Source organism: Daphnia pulex, chromosome 9 (genome assembly GCF_021134715.1).
Source record: "Daphnia pulex isolate KAP4 chromosome 9, ASM2113471v1".
In the NCBI taxonomy this organism is placed as follows: domain Eukaryota; kingdom Metazoa; phylum Arthropoda; class Branchiopoda; order Diplostraca; family Daphniidae; genus Daphnia; species Daphnia pulex.
In genome coordinates this window covers 5,994,557-6,010,841 of record NC_060025.1, presented here as the reverse complement: position 1 = coordinate 6,010,841, position 16,285 = coordinate 5,994,557, and the positions used below count along the sequence as shown (strand labels likewise).

The window sequence follows — 16,285 nt, the reverse complement described above, 5'->3', positions numbered from 1 at the left end:
CTTCAGTCACTTTTTCTCGCTCTTCTCGTCCTTCTAGGCGATCAAATGGAACGTCCAGTTGATGGATCATGCGGTTAACAGAGAGAAAAAGGCATTGGGCTGGACTAAGCGTTTACGTTCTGGTGCTTGTTGGGTAGCAGAAGACTCCAAGAAGTCCTTCGATTCCTCAATATCTTATTCTTTATATTCAGCTATTTCTTCTTTGAGCTCTGTCAGACCTTCTTTCTCAATTAAGAGCCGCTTGCGCTGTACACCGATGCTTTCGAGTGCGTTTTCCAAGGCGGCGACATCAGCTGAAGTCAATCGGTCATCAGCGGCCGAAGCTGGTGTCAACACCTTAGCTTTATCGAAATAAGGAAACTCGTTAATGTTAGTCACTGGTTAAAACTTTGATCTATAATAATTAAATATTTTTTAAAGGATTTAAAAGAACAAAATCACATTGAATCACTGGAGCTACCTGCTAGCAACTCGGAGGCTGAGGTTAGGGATAGAAGAGCTGCGACTGGAACTGGTTTGACGACAGTTTCTTTGCGCTCGTCCTCGATCACAGTTTCTTGTAATTTGACAGCCAGAATACGCATTTCGTTGTCAATCTTACCACGACGTTGAATGATTGCATCGCACGTTTGCGCAACAACAGACTCTGGAAGCGAGGCGATTGCTACCTTCAGCTGATCAGCGGTAGCATCGCTATCCGGCTGATAGAGAGCACGAGAGAGAAGCATTAATGAAGGAGGAACTTTTTCGTTCAGACTCAGATCAAGTCATTGAAGCAATTGAGACTTGAGACGGATCTCGCTAACTACCGGGCCTGCTTAGATGTCCATCAAGGAAGTTCAGTCATCAGGCTTTCACTGCAGATTAACAACGAAGATGAGAAGAAACGTCGCTGAAGATACACGGAAGTGAAATCTTAAGTTTTTTTTTCTTAAATAAACGTTCGAAAGGAATCCCAAGGATTCGCTGCGGAACTGAAGTGAGGTAAGACAATGCACGAAGCGCAACAGCAGGTGTTGGACAAGGATAGGATAGTGAGGATATGTGTGGCAACTGACAAGGATAGGATAGCTTTACAACTACAAAGTAGCCTATAAATAATGCTTAAAAATAATTATGCACAATTTTCACTCTGAAAAAAATCCTGAGAATGAATTTATAACCCCTCAAAAATGTATAGTTCAAAGTTGTATTAATAATGCTAATAATAATTCAAATTACACTTTTTTAGTAACGGTGTGGTCTGACTGGTCTGTCTGGATCACAAAGCTTAGGATCCTTAAAGTATTCTACTTTTTTCAACATAATAGCCAAGTAGCCTGCATTTTGTGCTTTAATAATTTCACTTTCAACTATTTTTTGCTTTGATTTGCACAAACCTTCAAAACAAAAGGTTTTAAATTAAATGATTTTAAATGTAATGAATAATTTTACCTGTAATATTTCTTTCATAAACTTTTCCTGTAAAGGGAGACAAAAACTGAGATAGCAGGCGTGCATTCTTATAGTCAACATTCACATCATATTTGCACAAGATACAACACCGTTTCTCCTTTTGGTAGGGATTGCTGAGATTTTGAGCAGGCTAAGTAAGAAAAATTTCTCTCAATAATCTTATTTTAAATAACAACAATGACATCATTGGAAATTTACTTGATCATCCTCCTGTTGAAGACTGGCATTGAAGTTTGTAAAGTGCCTCACTGTTAAAAGTGGAAACATAGATGTTCTGTACAAACCTAAAGAGAGAAAAATGTTAAGAGACAAAAATTTTCTAATGAGGATCTTAGAATATGAGTACTTGAAATGTGAAAACATGGTAAAATTTTCTGCATTAATGCCATTTTATTTATTATTTTATTTTCCGGTTGAATTTCACGTGCGTATTCGTCTGCTACTGTGTCATAAGTCATAACTCGTGTCGTAAAAATTTGCTGTTTGCGATTGCCTGTTTTCCATCTAGCATCTAATATCTACTCCATTGTTTAGGAAATATAAATATTGATTGGAGGATTAAGTTATATTAAATTTGATGTGAATAAATTCTGAACATATTCGGAATTTCAGATATTATTATTTTTTATTAATTGAACGGAATTCCCAAAATTTCATCTGGCAACGTTTTTTTAGTTCACTTGTCTAACTGTACCGATTTGAGATTCAATAAAATTGAAGTGCAGTTCAAATTTGAGTAGTCAATTGCTTCTTTGAATTTGACATCTTTGTCGATTAAATTTATTTAACTGTCAAATTAATTGCTACGACTAATCAGTAATTTTCAAATCGCCGGTTCCGAAAGGATTATGGATAATCACAGTCAGTCGCTGTCCAATTCGAGGTGTGAATTCACTTGTATTTTTTTATAAATTTCAACTTCTAATGTAATCAAAATTTTAGAATTCATAAGAACCATTTCATTAATTTCGCCATTTATCTTAAATTTGTTCTTGGTTTTCAGCTGGGAAAACCCGTTTGGTCTCAGTGGAAGTATTGGTCCTTGTAATTTAGAAAGTAGCGAACAATTTGTTGGTAAGCACGAAAGATGTTTACTTTCATACAATTAACTTCATTTTATGTTTGTTTTTTATTCTAGGAGAAGAATTAAAGGCTTTTTTTGACAAAGAAGAAAAAATGTATCAATCAGCTTCATCTGTCAAGTCAGATCAAAGTCACCAAACAGAGAAAAGCAATGCAATGGTTTCAGGAATAACACTAAGGTATTTATTAAGTAGTTTAATTTAGTGTTCTTATTTCGAAAAGATGTTTTAATAGGTCATTCATGGTCGACAGTGGTGATAGTGATCTCATTCATCAGAAACTTACCATGAGTCAATATTTGGCATACAAATCAGAGCCTATGGGTCCAGAGTTGGGAGATTCTGCGTCATTTAGAGAACGAGTATTTGAAAAGCTTTACACTTCTAGCTCAAGCTTTGTAAGCTTAAATTTATTTCAATTTGTAGCCTTATTTCAGTTTTCAAGAGAAGAGTCTTCAGTCATCAAGCAGTGAAAAAAGTGAACCAGGCATAGTAGAGTTTAATCCAGACTTTAGCCAAGAGCCTTCATGGATGAAAAAGAAATCTTTGAGTTCTCTCTCCAGTTCTGAAAATCTAGAATTGCCATCCAAGAGTCCTGATAGCAGTGAAAACTGGTTGATTGGCAATAACAAGTCCGTAAGCCAAATAGGCAGTTTGGTAGATAACAATGAAAAATCGAGTGTGAGCCTTCGTGAGAAAGAACCCAGTATTCAACATGTCGAGGAAAAAAATGTCACACCAGTCGAATTTAAACAACCTGCCCCCTGTTTGACACTGCAAGAAATTGGAGAAACCAGTGAACTTCCTTCTCTTTATTGGAAACCACAAGACGAATCACATATCGATGTGGGGCAGTCTCATATTGAATCAGTGCTCGATCCCGGAGCAATAAGCCATTTTCATTCTTATGTTGCTGGACACGTTGAATCGCTGTCGCTGGGATCCGATAGCAGTCGACGACCAAGTGAAATTGCCGCATCCAGTCAGAGTTCTTCGTCGCCAGCTAGTACGATCCGGGAGAACACCGATTTCCCTCGGTGTGATTCGCTGATTTCAGAACCACAGTTGAGTTCAACCCGTGAAATTACTGACGATTTCATAGATCAAAGCTCGTGTGAAAGGCGCGTGCATTTCTTGCCGGATCCCCAACGTGCAGAAATTAGTCACATATCAATGCCGGCACAAAACCTGCAACTGGGATCGCTTCTAGAAGTATCTTGCAAACCCAATCTGTGTTCCACGGCAATGACACCTGCAGCTAAAGCGTCCGAACATGTGATGCGCATTCTGGAAAATCTAAGTCAACAAGGAAACATCACCTGTGATCACGAGCCAGAGGTTCAGTCAGTGACTTCTCGAGTGAACAAAGCTTGTAATGTAGAAACAACATCACGAAATTTGGATCTGGAATGGGAACGAATTGAACGCGAATTGACACTACATGAAGCAAATGGATTCAGCCCAGAATCCTGGTTAGCTGTATTTTCCGACACTTCTTTGCTGTCAACACCATTGCTGATGAACAAAATCAAGGAGCACGTTCTTCGCCTAAATGGTCGTGGCATGAGCTCAGGACTTTTACCTTCGGAATCGAGCGGCATCGGCGGAAGTGGTTTTGAAATAACCGAAAGTCGAGCTGATAGCGCTTACGGACTTCCCTCGTCTAACAAAAGCACCAACAACTTTGCTCGTCGATCCTTACTCAACAATAATGATATTTCTTCTAGAACTTCGTCTGGGAAATTTAATCCGACAGAATTGAATCAGCAACCCGTGTTCCCTCTTCCTGTACCTCCAACACCTGCTGATATCGATGGGAAACTTATGAAGAATCGACACACATTGGCTGCTGTACCCACACGTAGCTCCGTGAATCGTGAACCTCAGACTCCCGTTGAAAAAATAAGCGAATTCAACGACAAAGATTTCTGTCGCATCACATCGACAGTTATCAAGAAGAATGCTACCCCCGATGTCCCAAAATCTTCTGTTGGCGTCGCTCAGGTCAAAACGAATTTAATCGAATCAGCCCATTCCCTTCATGAGCCGTTAGTCAAAGTGAATAAATCGCAAGTTTATTTTGGAGGGGCCAGAGTTCGACTCACTCAGATCCAAAATGTTGTTGTCCTTAATTCGTCCTTCAAACAGGTATGTTTCAAGATTAGTTATTCATTAGTGAATTATAAAATAAAATGAATTTTTTATTTTCAAACAGGGATTAGAGCTCGATTTGCGTATCAAGGATTCAGACGATTTTCATATGCTGGATGAAAATCGTAGTTTGGTGTCCCGTCGTAAACTCCAATTAGAACCTCGTCAAGAGTGTTGCCTTGATCTTGTGTTTCAACCGAATAGTCTTGGCCCACTAACCACGAAGCTAAATCTTTATCCACGTTGCGAATCGGCCAAAAAAATGAAGTATACTGTAGATCTCTTCGGATACGGCGGATCAAGCCACATTCGACGATTGGCAGATAATACTGCTGAACCAGAAAATACACTAGTGCCTAAATCCAAGGGATCTGTCTGGAACTGCCAACTTGTCTTGGAAAATCGGGGAAATGTTGCAGGATTCGCTTTCATTCAACCGTTGCAAGGTAATTAGAACTTATTTAAAAAGTAACTCCTTGAAATTAATTATTTTAAATTATTCAACAGAAAACGGGAAAGTTCTAGACCCTTATCAATGCATTGTCATGCCCCAGTGTTGCTCTGTGGGTGTCGGAGACATTAAAAGCATGCAAATTTTTATTCATCCGTCAGAAAATAGGAAGGTAACCTCGTTTAAATTACGACTCGTGTGGGGCGACGAGCCACTGCGTGCTCGCTGGATTAGGTAATGAACAATCGCCTAAAGAAATGTATGTTTCATTATTTTTTATTCGTTATTTATTTCTTCCAACTAGATGCATCGCCGATGGAGCTCCCGTGATCCCTACTACTGAGATCAATGAAATCGACTGGACTAGATTGTTACAGCTGGAGGCCAACGACAACCCCTTGAAACCTGCTGTCTGTGAAGGGGATATGGCATTGTTCTTTAACAATGCAACGGCGGAGGAGATCAATGTAATTATCCCAGAACACGAGAAAGACTCACGTTTTGTAACACTAGCCGCAGAGCCTGCCACGGTCCTTGAACCATCGATTCTAAGCGACGCAAAGCTCCCGCAGCATGTCCCGCAGAGACGTCAAACTACTGCTGCCAGGTTTTTATACTTAAAAAAAATAATGGTGCTATTCTGTTAGTTAATTATTCTCGTCTTTCTCCTAGTGGGAAATGCCCATCTGACGTGGTTGTCTCTGCAGCCGTTACTGAGGTGGCGTTTCCTTCCACCAAAGTTGGAGCCGTATCCTCACAAAAGATTCCGCTTCAGAATTGGAGTGGAGACAAACAAGAGGTATTTGAATTTCGTTCATTTGAAATGTTTATTTTTCAGGGCACTTGTATTACGCATCGTAGTATTAACATTTTTTGTTTATTTGTTGTTCTTTTTTCCCAAAGGTTCGAGTGAAGACCATCAGTGGGCCTTTTGTCATGAACCATGCTCGCAACGCAGTCCCAAGAGGTTACTTCACTCGTTTACCCATAGAGTTCCATCCAACAACAAGCGGTTCGCACTCTGGGCGCGTTGTATTGGATGTTGGACAGAATGGGCAAACTTTAACAGTTGCACTCAAGGGGGACGCCTACTAAAATTGTATGATGTGTTTAATTATCTTCCGTTATTCCTTTTTATATTAATAATGCATTTCTTAAGCTTTTTCTTTTACTTCGCAATTAAAAATGGCAATTCACGCTCTTTTTGGCCCATGATCGAGGTCAATAAACTTATTCTGTAATAAGCTTTTGCTTAAATGGGAAACTTGTAATTTATTCCGTCTTAAGGCCACTTTATAGACAGAATTGAACATGCATAAAGAAACATTTTAAAACAACCAACTGGATAAAAGAACGTGACAGGGAAACAGAATGAAATGGTATGAAGATTTGGAACGTCGAAATTGAAAGGAGGGAAAAAACATGGAACGACGTGAAAGCTTATTTTTTCTTTGTGATTTTGCGGTTTGATTTATCACTGTGGTCCGTTGGCAGATCCAACCGCAGTTCACGATAATCCGCCTGCGTTAAAAATGCAATTGTGTGACCAAACATTTCCATAAAACAAAGTCAGTAAAATGTTTACCAGTTGCTCGTTATCGGGAACCCTGCTAAGGAAATCGAGAGCTTCGTTATTAGGAATGCTGTGGGGTCTGAAAAGCTTGCGCGTAAACTTGTTGACACCCCAGCCAAGAATGAGGAATCGTAATGGAACGGTGTATAGTAAAATGCATGACGCAATCAATAAAATTATGGCCAAGTAGGAAAGAAAAGGTACACTAAAGTTGAAGGTGCTAAAAAAAAGAAAGTTTTTTTTTTAAATAATTAAATGTCTGTTAATTTTTTTGCAATTTAAAATTCGGCGACATACTTTCTCACGCTTTCAAATAACGAAGCCAAGTAGCCAATGGAATTCTGGACGGTTAGAGTCGCTTCCTGGATTGTGTGAAGCCGCTCTTTCAAACTCTTTCGTTCTTCCTGAAATACACACACACACACATTATATTGCAATAATAAGTGATCCTGAAAATTAATTCAGAAATTAATTTACCTTATTCTTATCGTCAGCTTCTTCATCGTCGTCATCGCCAGACGCGTTATCACTCTCTTGATATTCGCTAACATAGCCGTGAGTAAATGATCGGATCTGAACGAATAAAAAAAGAAATTAATTCAATCCAAAATAACAAATGATAGAAAAAAAAAAACTAACCAAAAAATTCCGAAGAAAAAATAGAAGTAACATTAAAGGAATAACGTAAGGTTCAAAATGCCATGTGACGACTAAAAACACGGCAAAGCCTATGCAGCTGCGCGTGGTAGATTCCCATTCCCAGATGCTCCTGCATTTGATGAAAGATAAGGAAAACAGAGAAAATTTTAGATGAAATATGGAAAATGGACGATCTGCACACCCCCATGGTAAGCAAATCTCGATTCGCAAAAACGGAAAGTATTGGGAATGAACGGACTCGATATATTTGCCAATCTCGATCAAATCCATGACAACGGCTTTGACTCGCATCACGTTGCGGACAAAGGTGTGTCTACTGAATTTCAATTCCGGCTCGATGTACTTTTTCTCCTTCGGTTGCAAAGTTTGTATGGTGGCACGAAACTACGAATAACCAAATTTAGAATAAATTAATTTTTCAATTCAACAAAACTAATATTTGTTCGGTAAGATTAATACTTCATTCCAGACGACGTTAAGCTCGAGTAAAACTTGCGGATTACTGCCTTTTGCTCTGAAGCGCAATTTGCGATCTTTAAGGGCGTACCACCTTTTTTGACCGTTGCCAATGCGCAATAAAGGTATGGAAACAGCACCCAAAAATTCAAATCGGTGGTCTCGGTCTTCGTCGTAAACAGTGACTTGCAAAACTGAATTGATGTCCTTAACGTTACTAAAAAAAAAATAAAAAATATTTCCAACGCTCTCAGTCTAAGACATAATTTAAAAACAACAATAAAAAAAGGAACTTACAAAGTAAATATCTTGTTCCAAGACGGGTTTAATGTTTTGTACTCTGTTTGAGTTTGTAATCGTGAATTGACTAGTTGAAGTACGCAAAACGGATCAGATTTGCCACCAATATCGGCCGACGCTAACCCAGTTGCACGGAAAACTTTCACGCTCAAGTGTCCCACGTCTCGTAAGTTGTTAAGCGTTCTCCATAGACTCTACATTAGACACGCAACATTAAGAAAATGTGTGAATTAGCAAAAAAAAAACCCATCCATCATAGGCATGATGTAGGATTATTTACATAACGCTGTTTCATGACTTCCACTTCCTTGGCATGTGTGTCAGATTGATGGCTGGACAAATCCGATATTGTTTCTGAGGCAGTGGTTCCGCTGATGGTGATGAGTAGCGAAAGAGATCCAGAACCTCCTTGTTGAAATTCACAGTTCAATGAATGCGTCCGCTCCCCTTCCACGCCTGCCAGATCCAGGACGGCTCTAAAATTCAGACACACACGGGTCGATAACATCGAAAATCGAGGAGCGAAAAAATCCAATTATTTCCATCGATTTACCTTGCGACAGACTCATCCCTCCCTAGAGAACCTTTCCACTCCTTCTCGTGCAAATTGATTTCAAGAATATGTGACTGGTCCTCGTAGAGGTGGAAATCAAACTGCTCCAGCCAAGTGACGCTCGTGTTGGAGGAGTTACGCGTCACTGATTTCGTCTTGTACTTTTCGTTGGCCAACCTGTTGGTTGGGAGAAGCGCAACACAAAATTATTGATGTCCAATTTTTATCCAACACACAGCACACGCAGACTAACCGCAAGCGGAGATAAGGTTTACTCAAAGGCTCGCCATCTTTGTCGGTTAAATGTCGCCCTTCTATGATGAGAATGTTGACGATCGATGACCAGATTTGAACTTTGAGTCTCTTAGCTTGATCAGCAATCTTTGAAGGATGTCTCTGTGGCATAAAAAATCAAGTTAGAGTCAAGTATAACAACTGCATGATCTGACATGTGAAGGAAGTGACATATATACCTGATCGCTGTCATCCTCGGACAGTTTCGGATAGAGGGCTATTGACAAGTCGATGATACCCTGACGTCCGTCCATTTCGTCAGTGAAAAGATCCAACGAGTATAAATTGATTCTATTGGACGTGAGCAAGACTTCATTCTCTGTTATTGTATCAAGTCCATTTTAAAGATAACTCACTTGTTTAGTTCTAATTGGTTCAAATCAAAAGTAGCTGCTCCCAGAAAATCGTCCTGCACTCCCCAATCGTAGTCAAACACCTTTTTGGCCATTCAAATATGAGACGATGTGTTTTTAATTATTGTAAATGTTGAAATAGGAATAGCATTAAATCATTACTCGTATGTGCAAAGGAGTATTGAGATCATCCAAGTGGATATCGAAATCTTCTTCCCAGATCGGATTCAAGTCACGGTGGATGGTTTTCGAGCGATAAATCACTTTGTTACCCAACTTGAACTTGACGTAAGGATCACTCGTACCTGAATTTCAATAATCAATGCAATATTTTTTGTTATCTGTCTTAGACGGCTCTCAGTGTTTCGCTGGCACGACATTTGCCCTACCGCATGAATCTTTGGCGGCCAAGTCGCGCCCCTGCTTTAGGACGACATGGAGACGAAAAGGACCGACAAGCTGGATCGATCCGTGTTGCAGCATCGACGTCAAGGGCGGTAAGGATGATACGGACGTTGCAGGCATTGTCGACACCATCTTGAAAGGGAGGAAAAGAAGTATTAACGTTTGATAAAAATCCTCCATTTCCAGACACAACAACAACAAAACAAGGAAAGGCTTTGCGCCCATTGCGCCAAAATGCGATCCTTCTTTCGGTCGGACAACGTATACATCAAGTCACAAACGACATGAGCTTTCAGGCTTTTGCTGGTGAACTTTGCCGCCGGCCCAGAAGAAATAAATAATAAACGATTTGGTTTTCGCCTTTTTTCTGATGAGCGGTTTTTGTGAATATATTTTTTTTATGGCAGGGGTAAGAATGGTTTTCCCGCTCCCGACGACGGCCAAAATCAATAATGCACAGAGCTAAGAGCAGACTCATTTTCATAAAATTAAGCTTTGCGTTTTCGGTTGAACTTGGGACAAAATGCGAGTCGACAGTCGATCCAGCGTATACTAAGTCCTAATTTAGATAATGTTATGTGCAAACCAAGTCACTCAGTCTCACTGCGTTTAGCAGCACTGTATATATAGCCTGTGTGATGTCTACTTGGGTATCCCGAAAGCAAAAAAAAAGGAAACGATGAATAAAGAAATGGTAATAGTTTTCTAGCTCTCGTCACGCCTTGCATATATATACACACGACGACTCGCTCGAGGGACACTTCACAAAGAGATTTGTAAATATCTTACCGCTAACACGAGCGCAGGTCCTCAAATTGAATTTTTGATCCAACGACTGTGTTAGTCGCATTGAAGCTGAAAATCTATTACTCGCGAATGGCGGCACCTCAAACTACATGACCGAAGATGAAAGGGACGCCATTTCTCTTCACATCTGTGCACCACATTTTTTTGGTTCGCCTTTCCTTATATATATATCGGATCTCTATAGTCTACTACATGTTGTATATTATTGCAATTGTATAGACACCTGGCTGTGAGCTCTCGCTTTTATTTGTTTCGGAAACTATCTGTAACACACACTTGCGCCACTGCTGATTGACGGTCGGGAATGACACAACTACAACTCTTGTCACTGTACGACTACGTCTTTCGAGGGACAATGGATGTTTCACATCATCAAGTGCACAATGGCGAACATCACGTTTCAGTGCTAAACAATTGCCATTAGATGTAAAGAACCAAAATATAAAAAAAAAATACATTTAATTGCTACTGCGCGGAAAATGAAATAAATCAGCTCCACACAGTCTGTAAGGCACCCCGGGACACAACAACTGTTAATTGCATGAATGGAGCTCGAACGACGACAATGTTCGCACGTTTTTCTGAAGAGAAAGCAAAACAGCATGGGATTCCCGAGGCGATAAGACCAAAAACAGCACATCCGATAAAACCCCCCGCCCCAAGCGTTAAAGGCCACCCAATTGTAACCAGGACAAAAGAACTTGCCATAATAGTGAAATGATTTATCTTGATTAAATCAATACAAATACAAAGTCAAAGTTAAGTTGACTATGGACGGGAAGCAAAAGTAAAAATCGATATTTTTCAAACTAAAGCAGCTGACATGACACGAGTTTAAAAAAAAAAGGCAATAACTTACCCCATGTTTAAAGTCTGCTGATGACGGGTGATCCAATGACGAGTGTGGCGTGAAAGTGTGTTTGGAACTAATGGACACTTTTTTGGGCATGGCCAATCTGGGCATAACTGTAGAGGCGGCAGCCACTGCAACCAAAGACAAGCCAGCAGAGGCACACAATTGTGGATGGATATCATCACAATCTTCCTGATCGGCAAGGGGGGCTTTCGTGTTTCGCTGCTGCTCGCATCGTTCACGTTCTCTGTGTCAACAAATTAAAAAAATGGCGAACGAGAGGGCGCTGGGATAAAATCAAATTCCACAAAAAAAGAAGCAAAAACAAAAATGGCTCACTGAAACGTGGGTGACAGTGCGAAGGGTTGATCGACACACAAGGATGGAAAAGTCGTCGCAGAGCTCAAATTGTCCGAGATCGTTTCTTCCCCAGCCAAGACAGACGAGCTGGACTGAAAGACTGGCTGCTGCTTGCTACGACCACTTCGATCAGAAAACTTGAACTGTTCACACAACCAAAGGAAACAGCCAATTTAGATGGCATTGAAAAAAACAAAATGGGTCACGGTAAGCAAATATTCGAACAGAAACGGAACGAGTGAAAGGCAAAGACGAACACACAAAAAAGGGAAACCCATGGACGTCTGGCGCGGGGATTTACCTTGAGGAGACTGAGAAACCCGAAAGACTTGCTGCGACTGCTGGGCAACACATTGCCGGCTGTGTTGGTGTGATGAGGCGACAGACGTGAATCGCTCCCGTTGTCGTCATCGTGATGGAGATGCTTGCTGCTGGGTACTTTGCGTTTCCTCATGAGGGGAGGTGTGAGGAACGCTCGAATAGGTGACGATTTGCGAGCGCTGGTCGACTGTTGGCCCACTGACTGGAGCGTGCGAACTGAAGGTGACAACGAGCTCGAGAGATCGCCGAGCACGTGCAAAGCTGGTTTTTCCGATGGCAACGTCGCATCTAAATGGGCGACCGGTTTTCTGGCGGCGTGATTTTCGTCATTTTCAAACTCGACCATGGACAGTTCGAGAGCCGATAGCGATTGGCTTAGGCGCTGGCGACGGCGACTTCCGGCTTCCGGTTCTGAGACAAGAAATCAAATATCGTTTATTAACGTGAAATTATTGATGTTTAATAATTCATGCATCAGAACATTGCTTTATTAACTCGCATTTGATATCGATTAACTGAATTTTCAGTTTTAAACTTGTCGAGTCCCCAGACGCTTTTTGTTTTTGTTTCTTGTACTCGATCACGCAAAAGAGGCCGTCACGATTGACCTGATCGTTCCACACGAAAGAAGAACGAGAGGTGAACATGAACAACACAAATTGACACCAATCACCAAAGGGTGGAAGAAATCAGTAATCCCATTAGTATTTCCCCTCAGTGATTAATTCGTTAAGAACAGTCTGGTACTGTGTGGTTCTATGTGTCATGATGGTACGTAACATGGGGGGGAGAAGCCCATTCGTCTTGTAGTCGCGTGTTTCTTTCATCGTTACTTCTTCTTGGCCACCTAGCAGTGTAACGGCGGCAATAAATATAGATGTTGGACACAAGGATGTTAATCTTCTTTACTCCAACATTCTTGTTCGTCTATATACTTTATAAGGTATATTATGCTGTGTGTATGAGTATGAAATTGCTTTATTCCAAAATGGATACATATTATACATTGTTTCTCTCCTCGTGTTCGAAACAAAGATTTGTCTTGTTCAACATGAAATCCTTTGCCGTAAAGCTTCTTACGGTTGCTATATCCGTGCTGGTGCTGGTACGATCGACCTAGCTCTCTTTTAATGCGATTCTGGACAGAAGCATTTCCAGATTATTTTTTTAAGATTTTGACCATCGTTTATATGCTTCAATTGATGCTGTCTCAAATGTCAGACAGATATACAGGATAGCCTATTTTCAGAACTGAATGCATGGCATCCATTTTATTGACGGGACCAGACGGGGTACGACGGGGTACGACATATCAAAGAATAAACATGGTATATGGGTTAGATGTAACTTATCGTTATCCACTCAGTAACGCGAACGAATCGTTTGACTACACAACAAAGAAGAAAAAAGTAACGAAAAATAAGTAGAAACAAGAAGGAACAATGCCCAGTGCCCATCGATTTATTTGAGGCGTATCGATCGCCCGGGTTTCTGGCCAAAGTGCTGAGGCAAGAAGGAGGCAAAGACGAGTACCGGAGCAACACAATCACGGTGCATTACAAGTTCAAAGCAATACACAGGAAAGACTTGGAGAAGAGTCAAAAAGATGAGATGAGTTTGATAGAACGATAAGGGGGTGCAAGCAAGAAAAAAATAAAATAAAAAATGGTCGTCGGTTATGCGACAATATTTAGCAGCCTTAAGGCAATCTAGATATAGGAAACTCCCACGATCGCTTAGCCGCCGCTCTTTTCGTACACGAAAAATGACGGGATGTATATATCCGTGTAAAATGCGCAAGCGCAAATGACAAGAATTGTAGGGTTCAGCAACGACAGCATTCGGACTGAAAACTTAGACTGCGGAAAGACTCGCCAAGCGTTCTCGTATCCAGCACGTGTGAGCATTGCAAATCCTGCGAAAAGGACTTCTCACTCAGCCGTGCGTCGAAGGAAACCAGAAATAGCTTGACAATTATAGTTGCTGCTGGTTATATGTAAGCTTGCAACCAATATTAAGATATTTCATCTCAGTATAACGTCATTATTTAGTGTCCATACGTTTAATAATTGCAGAACAAAATGTACTGTAGACTACGCAGTGAAATCGAAATTGAGATCGATTTTTTATTTATTTTTCACTTTTTTAGATTTTTGTATTTTTAAGCAAAAATTCAAACCGTCAACGCATATACGAGCAGAGTCTATGACTAGCCGAACTTGTACATTCAGAATGGAATTCAGCTTGGCTGTCGTCGAAAAGAAAGAAGACCTATATACCGCTTGACTGGAATGGACATCGATAAAACTTCAATGCATAACGCGCTATTCAATCTTGTGTGACTGTTGTAGACGGCTCGATTCAACATCAGTCCAAATCAACTAGATGTCTAGATCTATGACTGCATGTTTTGTAGCTTTCAGCCTATCTGGGGACGCCCCGTAATCGATTATGGCCGAAGTTGTGTAATTCAAACCTGAACTATTTTCAGAGGGATAAGGTTATGAACACGAGAGGTCGATAACTATTCAGCCGAACACATGAAAGCAGAAGATTTAAAAAATTGCCATTTTTAAAACAACTCGCATGTTTTCCGGAAACCTTTCGCTTCAATTCTTAGAGGAGTAAACATAATAAGTTAATACATGTTGTCACACTTTGCTCATGCACGGAACTTTTTGCCAAGATACCAACCGTGTGGATGGATGTCTTGTCAATTAGACAAGGTTTTTCTGCAGCATCTGCTACAGCTGAATATTTCTAATTTAATAATGATCATTCGTAAAAAATGCGAAAAATATTTGCAACGGGATTCCTGGAGGTAATGCATATGTGTCAATGTTGAATGTTCTTCCATACATTATAGAGTAACTGCATTGTTCTCCTGGTACCCTACTGACAGAGAAAAATTCTTCTCTTTTTTCTCTGTCGTAAGTTGACGAGTTGAATTATAAAAACCAAAGGTGGTCTCTCTGAAGTTCAATCTTTTGACAGAATGCGTGGAAAGCGTTGCAGAAAGCAACCAAATAGTTTCACTTGCATTATGAAAACAAAACAGAAATGTTAAAATATTCACTGTTGTCTTGAGTTGGCTGGTTATGTTTATCGATCGACAGACTTTCTTGACAACTTCCCTAAACTCAGATGATTCTTTAGTTCCCGTTGCGTCATCATATCACCACGACGTCGACGCGTATGACATACAATTGGTTAGTTCTTCACTAAAACCTTACAAGTTTTCATCCGTGTCAATTAGAACTAATTCGAGCCGGTTAGAATTTATACAATTCCATATGGTAGCGAAATTAACCGCAATCATAAAAACTTATACACATTTAGAATAGAATAGCTTGAGAATACCAAACTTCCAGAATAGTTCTCCAATTTAGCTTACCTCCCATGATGAATTCATGAATTTAAAATTGGTTGCTGTGGATTTCTAAATTTAGATAGTTCAACTTACAAGTGAGTGTATCTAATTTTTGCCGAGAATTTACAAGTTGACTCACTCATGCACTCGACACAAAACGCAACGGTATCAACAACTGAGCGCGAGAGTTAAACTAAATAAATCAAGTATGTAATAAATAATTACTAATGCTACTTCACTCAATATGCAGGGCAACCGACACTTTATTACTAAAATAAAGAGTGTTGTTGCACATGGGCCAGGGACACGTCTGACCGCAGTCGACGCGGACTATCGACTGGCATATTACACAGTGAAACCCGGGGTGTATAGATCCTGTACGGCAGCACACACTTGAGCTGTCTGACTTTATTTTTCTTTTTTTTGTGTGGCTTGACGGTCGACGTCGCCGGTTACTCCAACCCCCTCTCTAAAAAAATTACATTTTATGTATATAGCCTATAGCGTCTTGGTATTATTATTTTCATCCTTTATTTCTGGAAAGAAAAAACTTCAATATTTCTCCACCAATAAACATCACTTGCACTTCCTGAAAAATTTGTCTCTCTTATTTCACGCACCCCGTGTCCATCCCAATCGCGTGGATAAAAGCAGAATTTTTGTCGTTGGTATCAACATATAAACACATTGTGTAGCGTAGCTGATAATATTTTTTCACAAAAAATTTTGTTTGGTGACAATCTTAAAATAAATCTTATATAACCTTGAAATAAATCATGTGTTTATTTATATTCAGCGTTTCACAGCACGGCTTCACACTTATTTTTCTCATATTTGGTAT

General features: G+C 40.1%; 3 protein-coding genes across 5 annotated transcripts; 1 reads left to right on the top strand and 2 right to left on the bottom strand.

The window, feature by feature from the left end:
* Positions 1-1,175: 1,175 nt before the first annotated feature.
* On the bottom strand, positions 1,176-1,954 carry LOC124203194 (28S ribosomal protein S18c, mitochondrial-like). Its single transcript, XM_046599869.1, has 4 exons — positions 1,802-1,954; positions 1,654-1,739; positions 1,435-1,585; positions 1,176-1,379 (listed from the first exon to the last, which is right to left on the bottom strand). The coding sequence occupies exons 1-4, from the start codon at positions 1,911-1,913 to the stop codon at positions 1,228-1,230; spliced, it is 501 nt and encodes a 166-aa protein (XP_046455825.1). The 5' UTR covers positions 1,914-1,954; the 3' UTR covers positions 1,176-1,227.
* Positions 1,955-2,145: 191 nt separating this feature from the next.
* On the top strand, positions 2,146-7,286 carry LOC124203190. Of its 2 annotated transcripts, none has more exons than XM_046599861.1 (10): positions 2,146-2,338; positions 2,459-2,529; positions 2,594-2,717; positions 2,791-2,899; positions 2,964-4,685; positions 4,753-5,134; positions 5,196-5,373; positions 5,444-5,746; positions 5,812-5,938; positions 6,043-7,286. In XM_046599861.1, the coding sequence occupies exons 1-10, from the start codon at positions 2,304-2,306 to the stop codon at positions 6,232-6,234; spliced, it is 3,243 nt and encodes a 1,080-aa protein (XP_046455817.1). In that variant the 5' UTR covers positions 2,146-2,303; the 3' UTR covers positions 6,235-7,286. The 2 variants fall into 2 exon arrangements, with proteins under 2 accessions (XP_046455817.1, XP_046455816.1); XM_046599860.1 differs by having other exon boundaries at positions 2,773-2,899.
* LOC124203191 (multiple C2 and transmembrane domain-containing protein-like) lies at positions 6,392-15,783 on the bottom strand. 2 transcript variants are annotated; one of them, XM_046599863.1, is made up of 19 exons: positions 15,469-15,783; positions 12,055-12,485; positions 11,733-11,896; positions 11,400-11,640; positions 9,718-9,865; positions 9,491-9,633; positions 9,332-9,411; positions 9,155-9,266; positions 8,935-9,077; positions 8,682-8,858; positions 8,409-8,604; positions 8,126-8,322; positions 7,832-8,045; positions 7,611-7,756; positions 7,352-7,481; positions 7,190-7,285; positions 7,010-7,116; positions 6,725-6,932; positions 6,392-6,660 (listed from the first exon to the last, which is right to left on the bottom strand). In XM_046599863.1, the coding sequence occupies exons 1-19, from the start codon at positions 15,473-15,475 to the stop codon at positions 6,580-6,582; spliced, it is 3,021 nt and encodes a 1,006-aa protein (XP_046455819.1). In that variant the 5' UTR covers positions 15,476-15,783; the 3' UTR covers positions 6,392-6,579. The 2 variants fall into 2 exon arrangements, with proteins under 2 accessions (XP_046455819.1, XP_046455818.1); XM_046599862.1 differs by having other exon boundaries at positions 7,352-7,756; positions 15,469-15,778.
* Between the last annotated feature and the right edge of the window lie 502 nt (positions 15,784-16,285).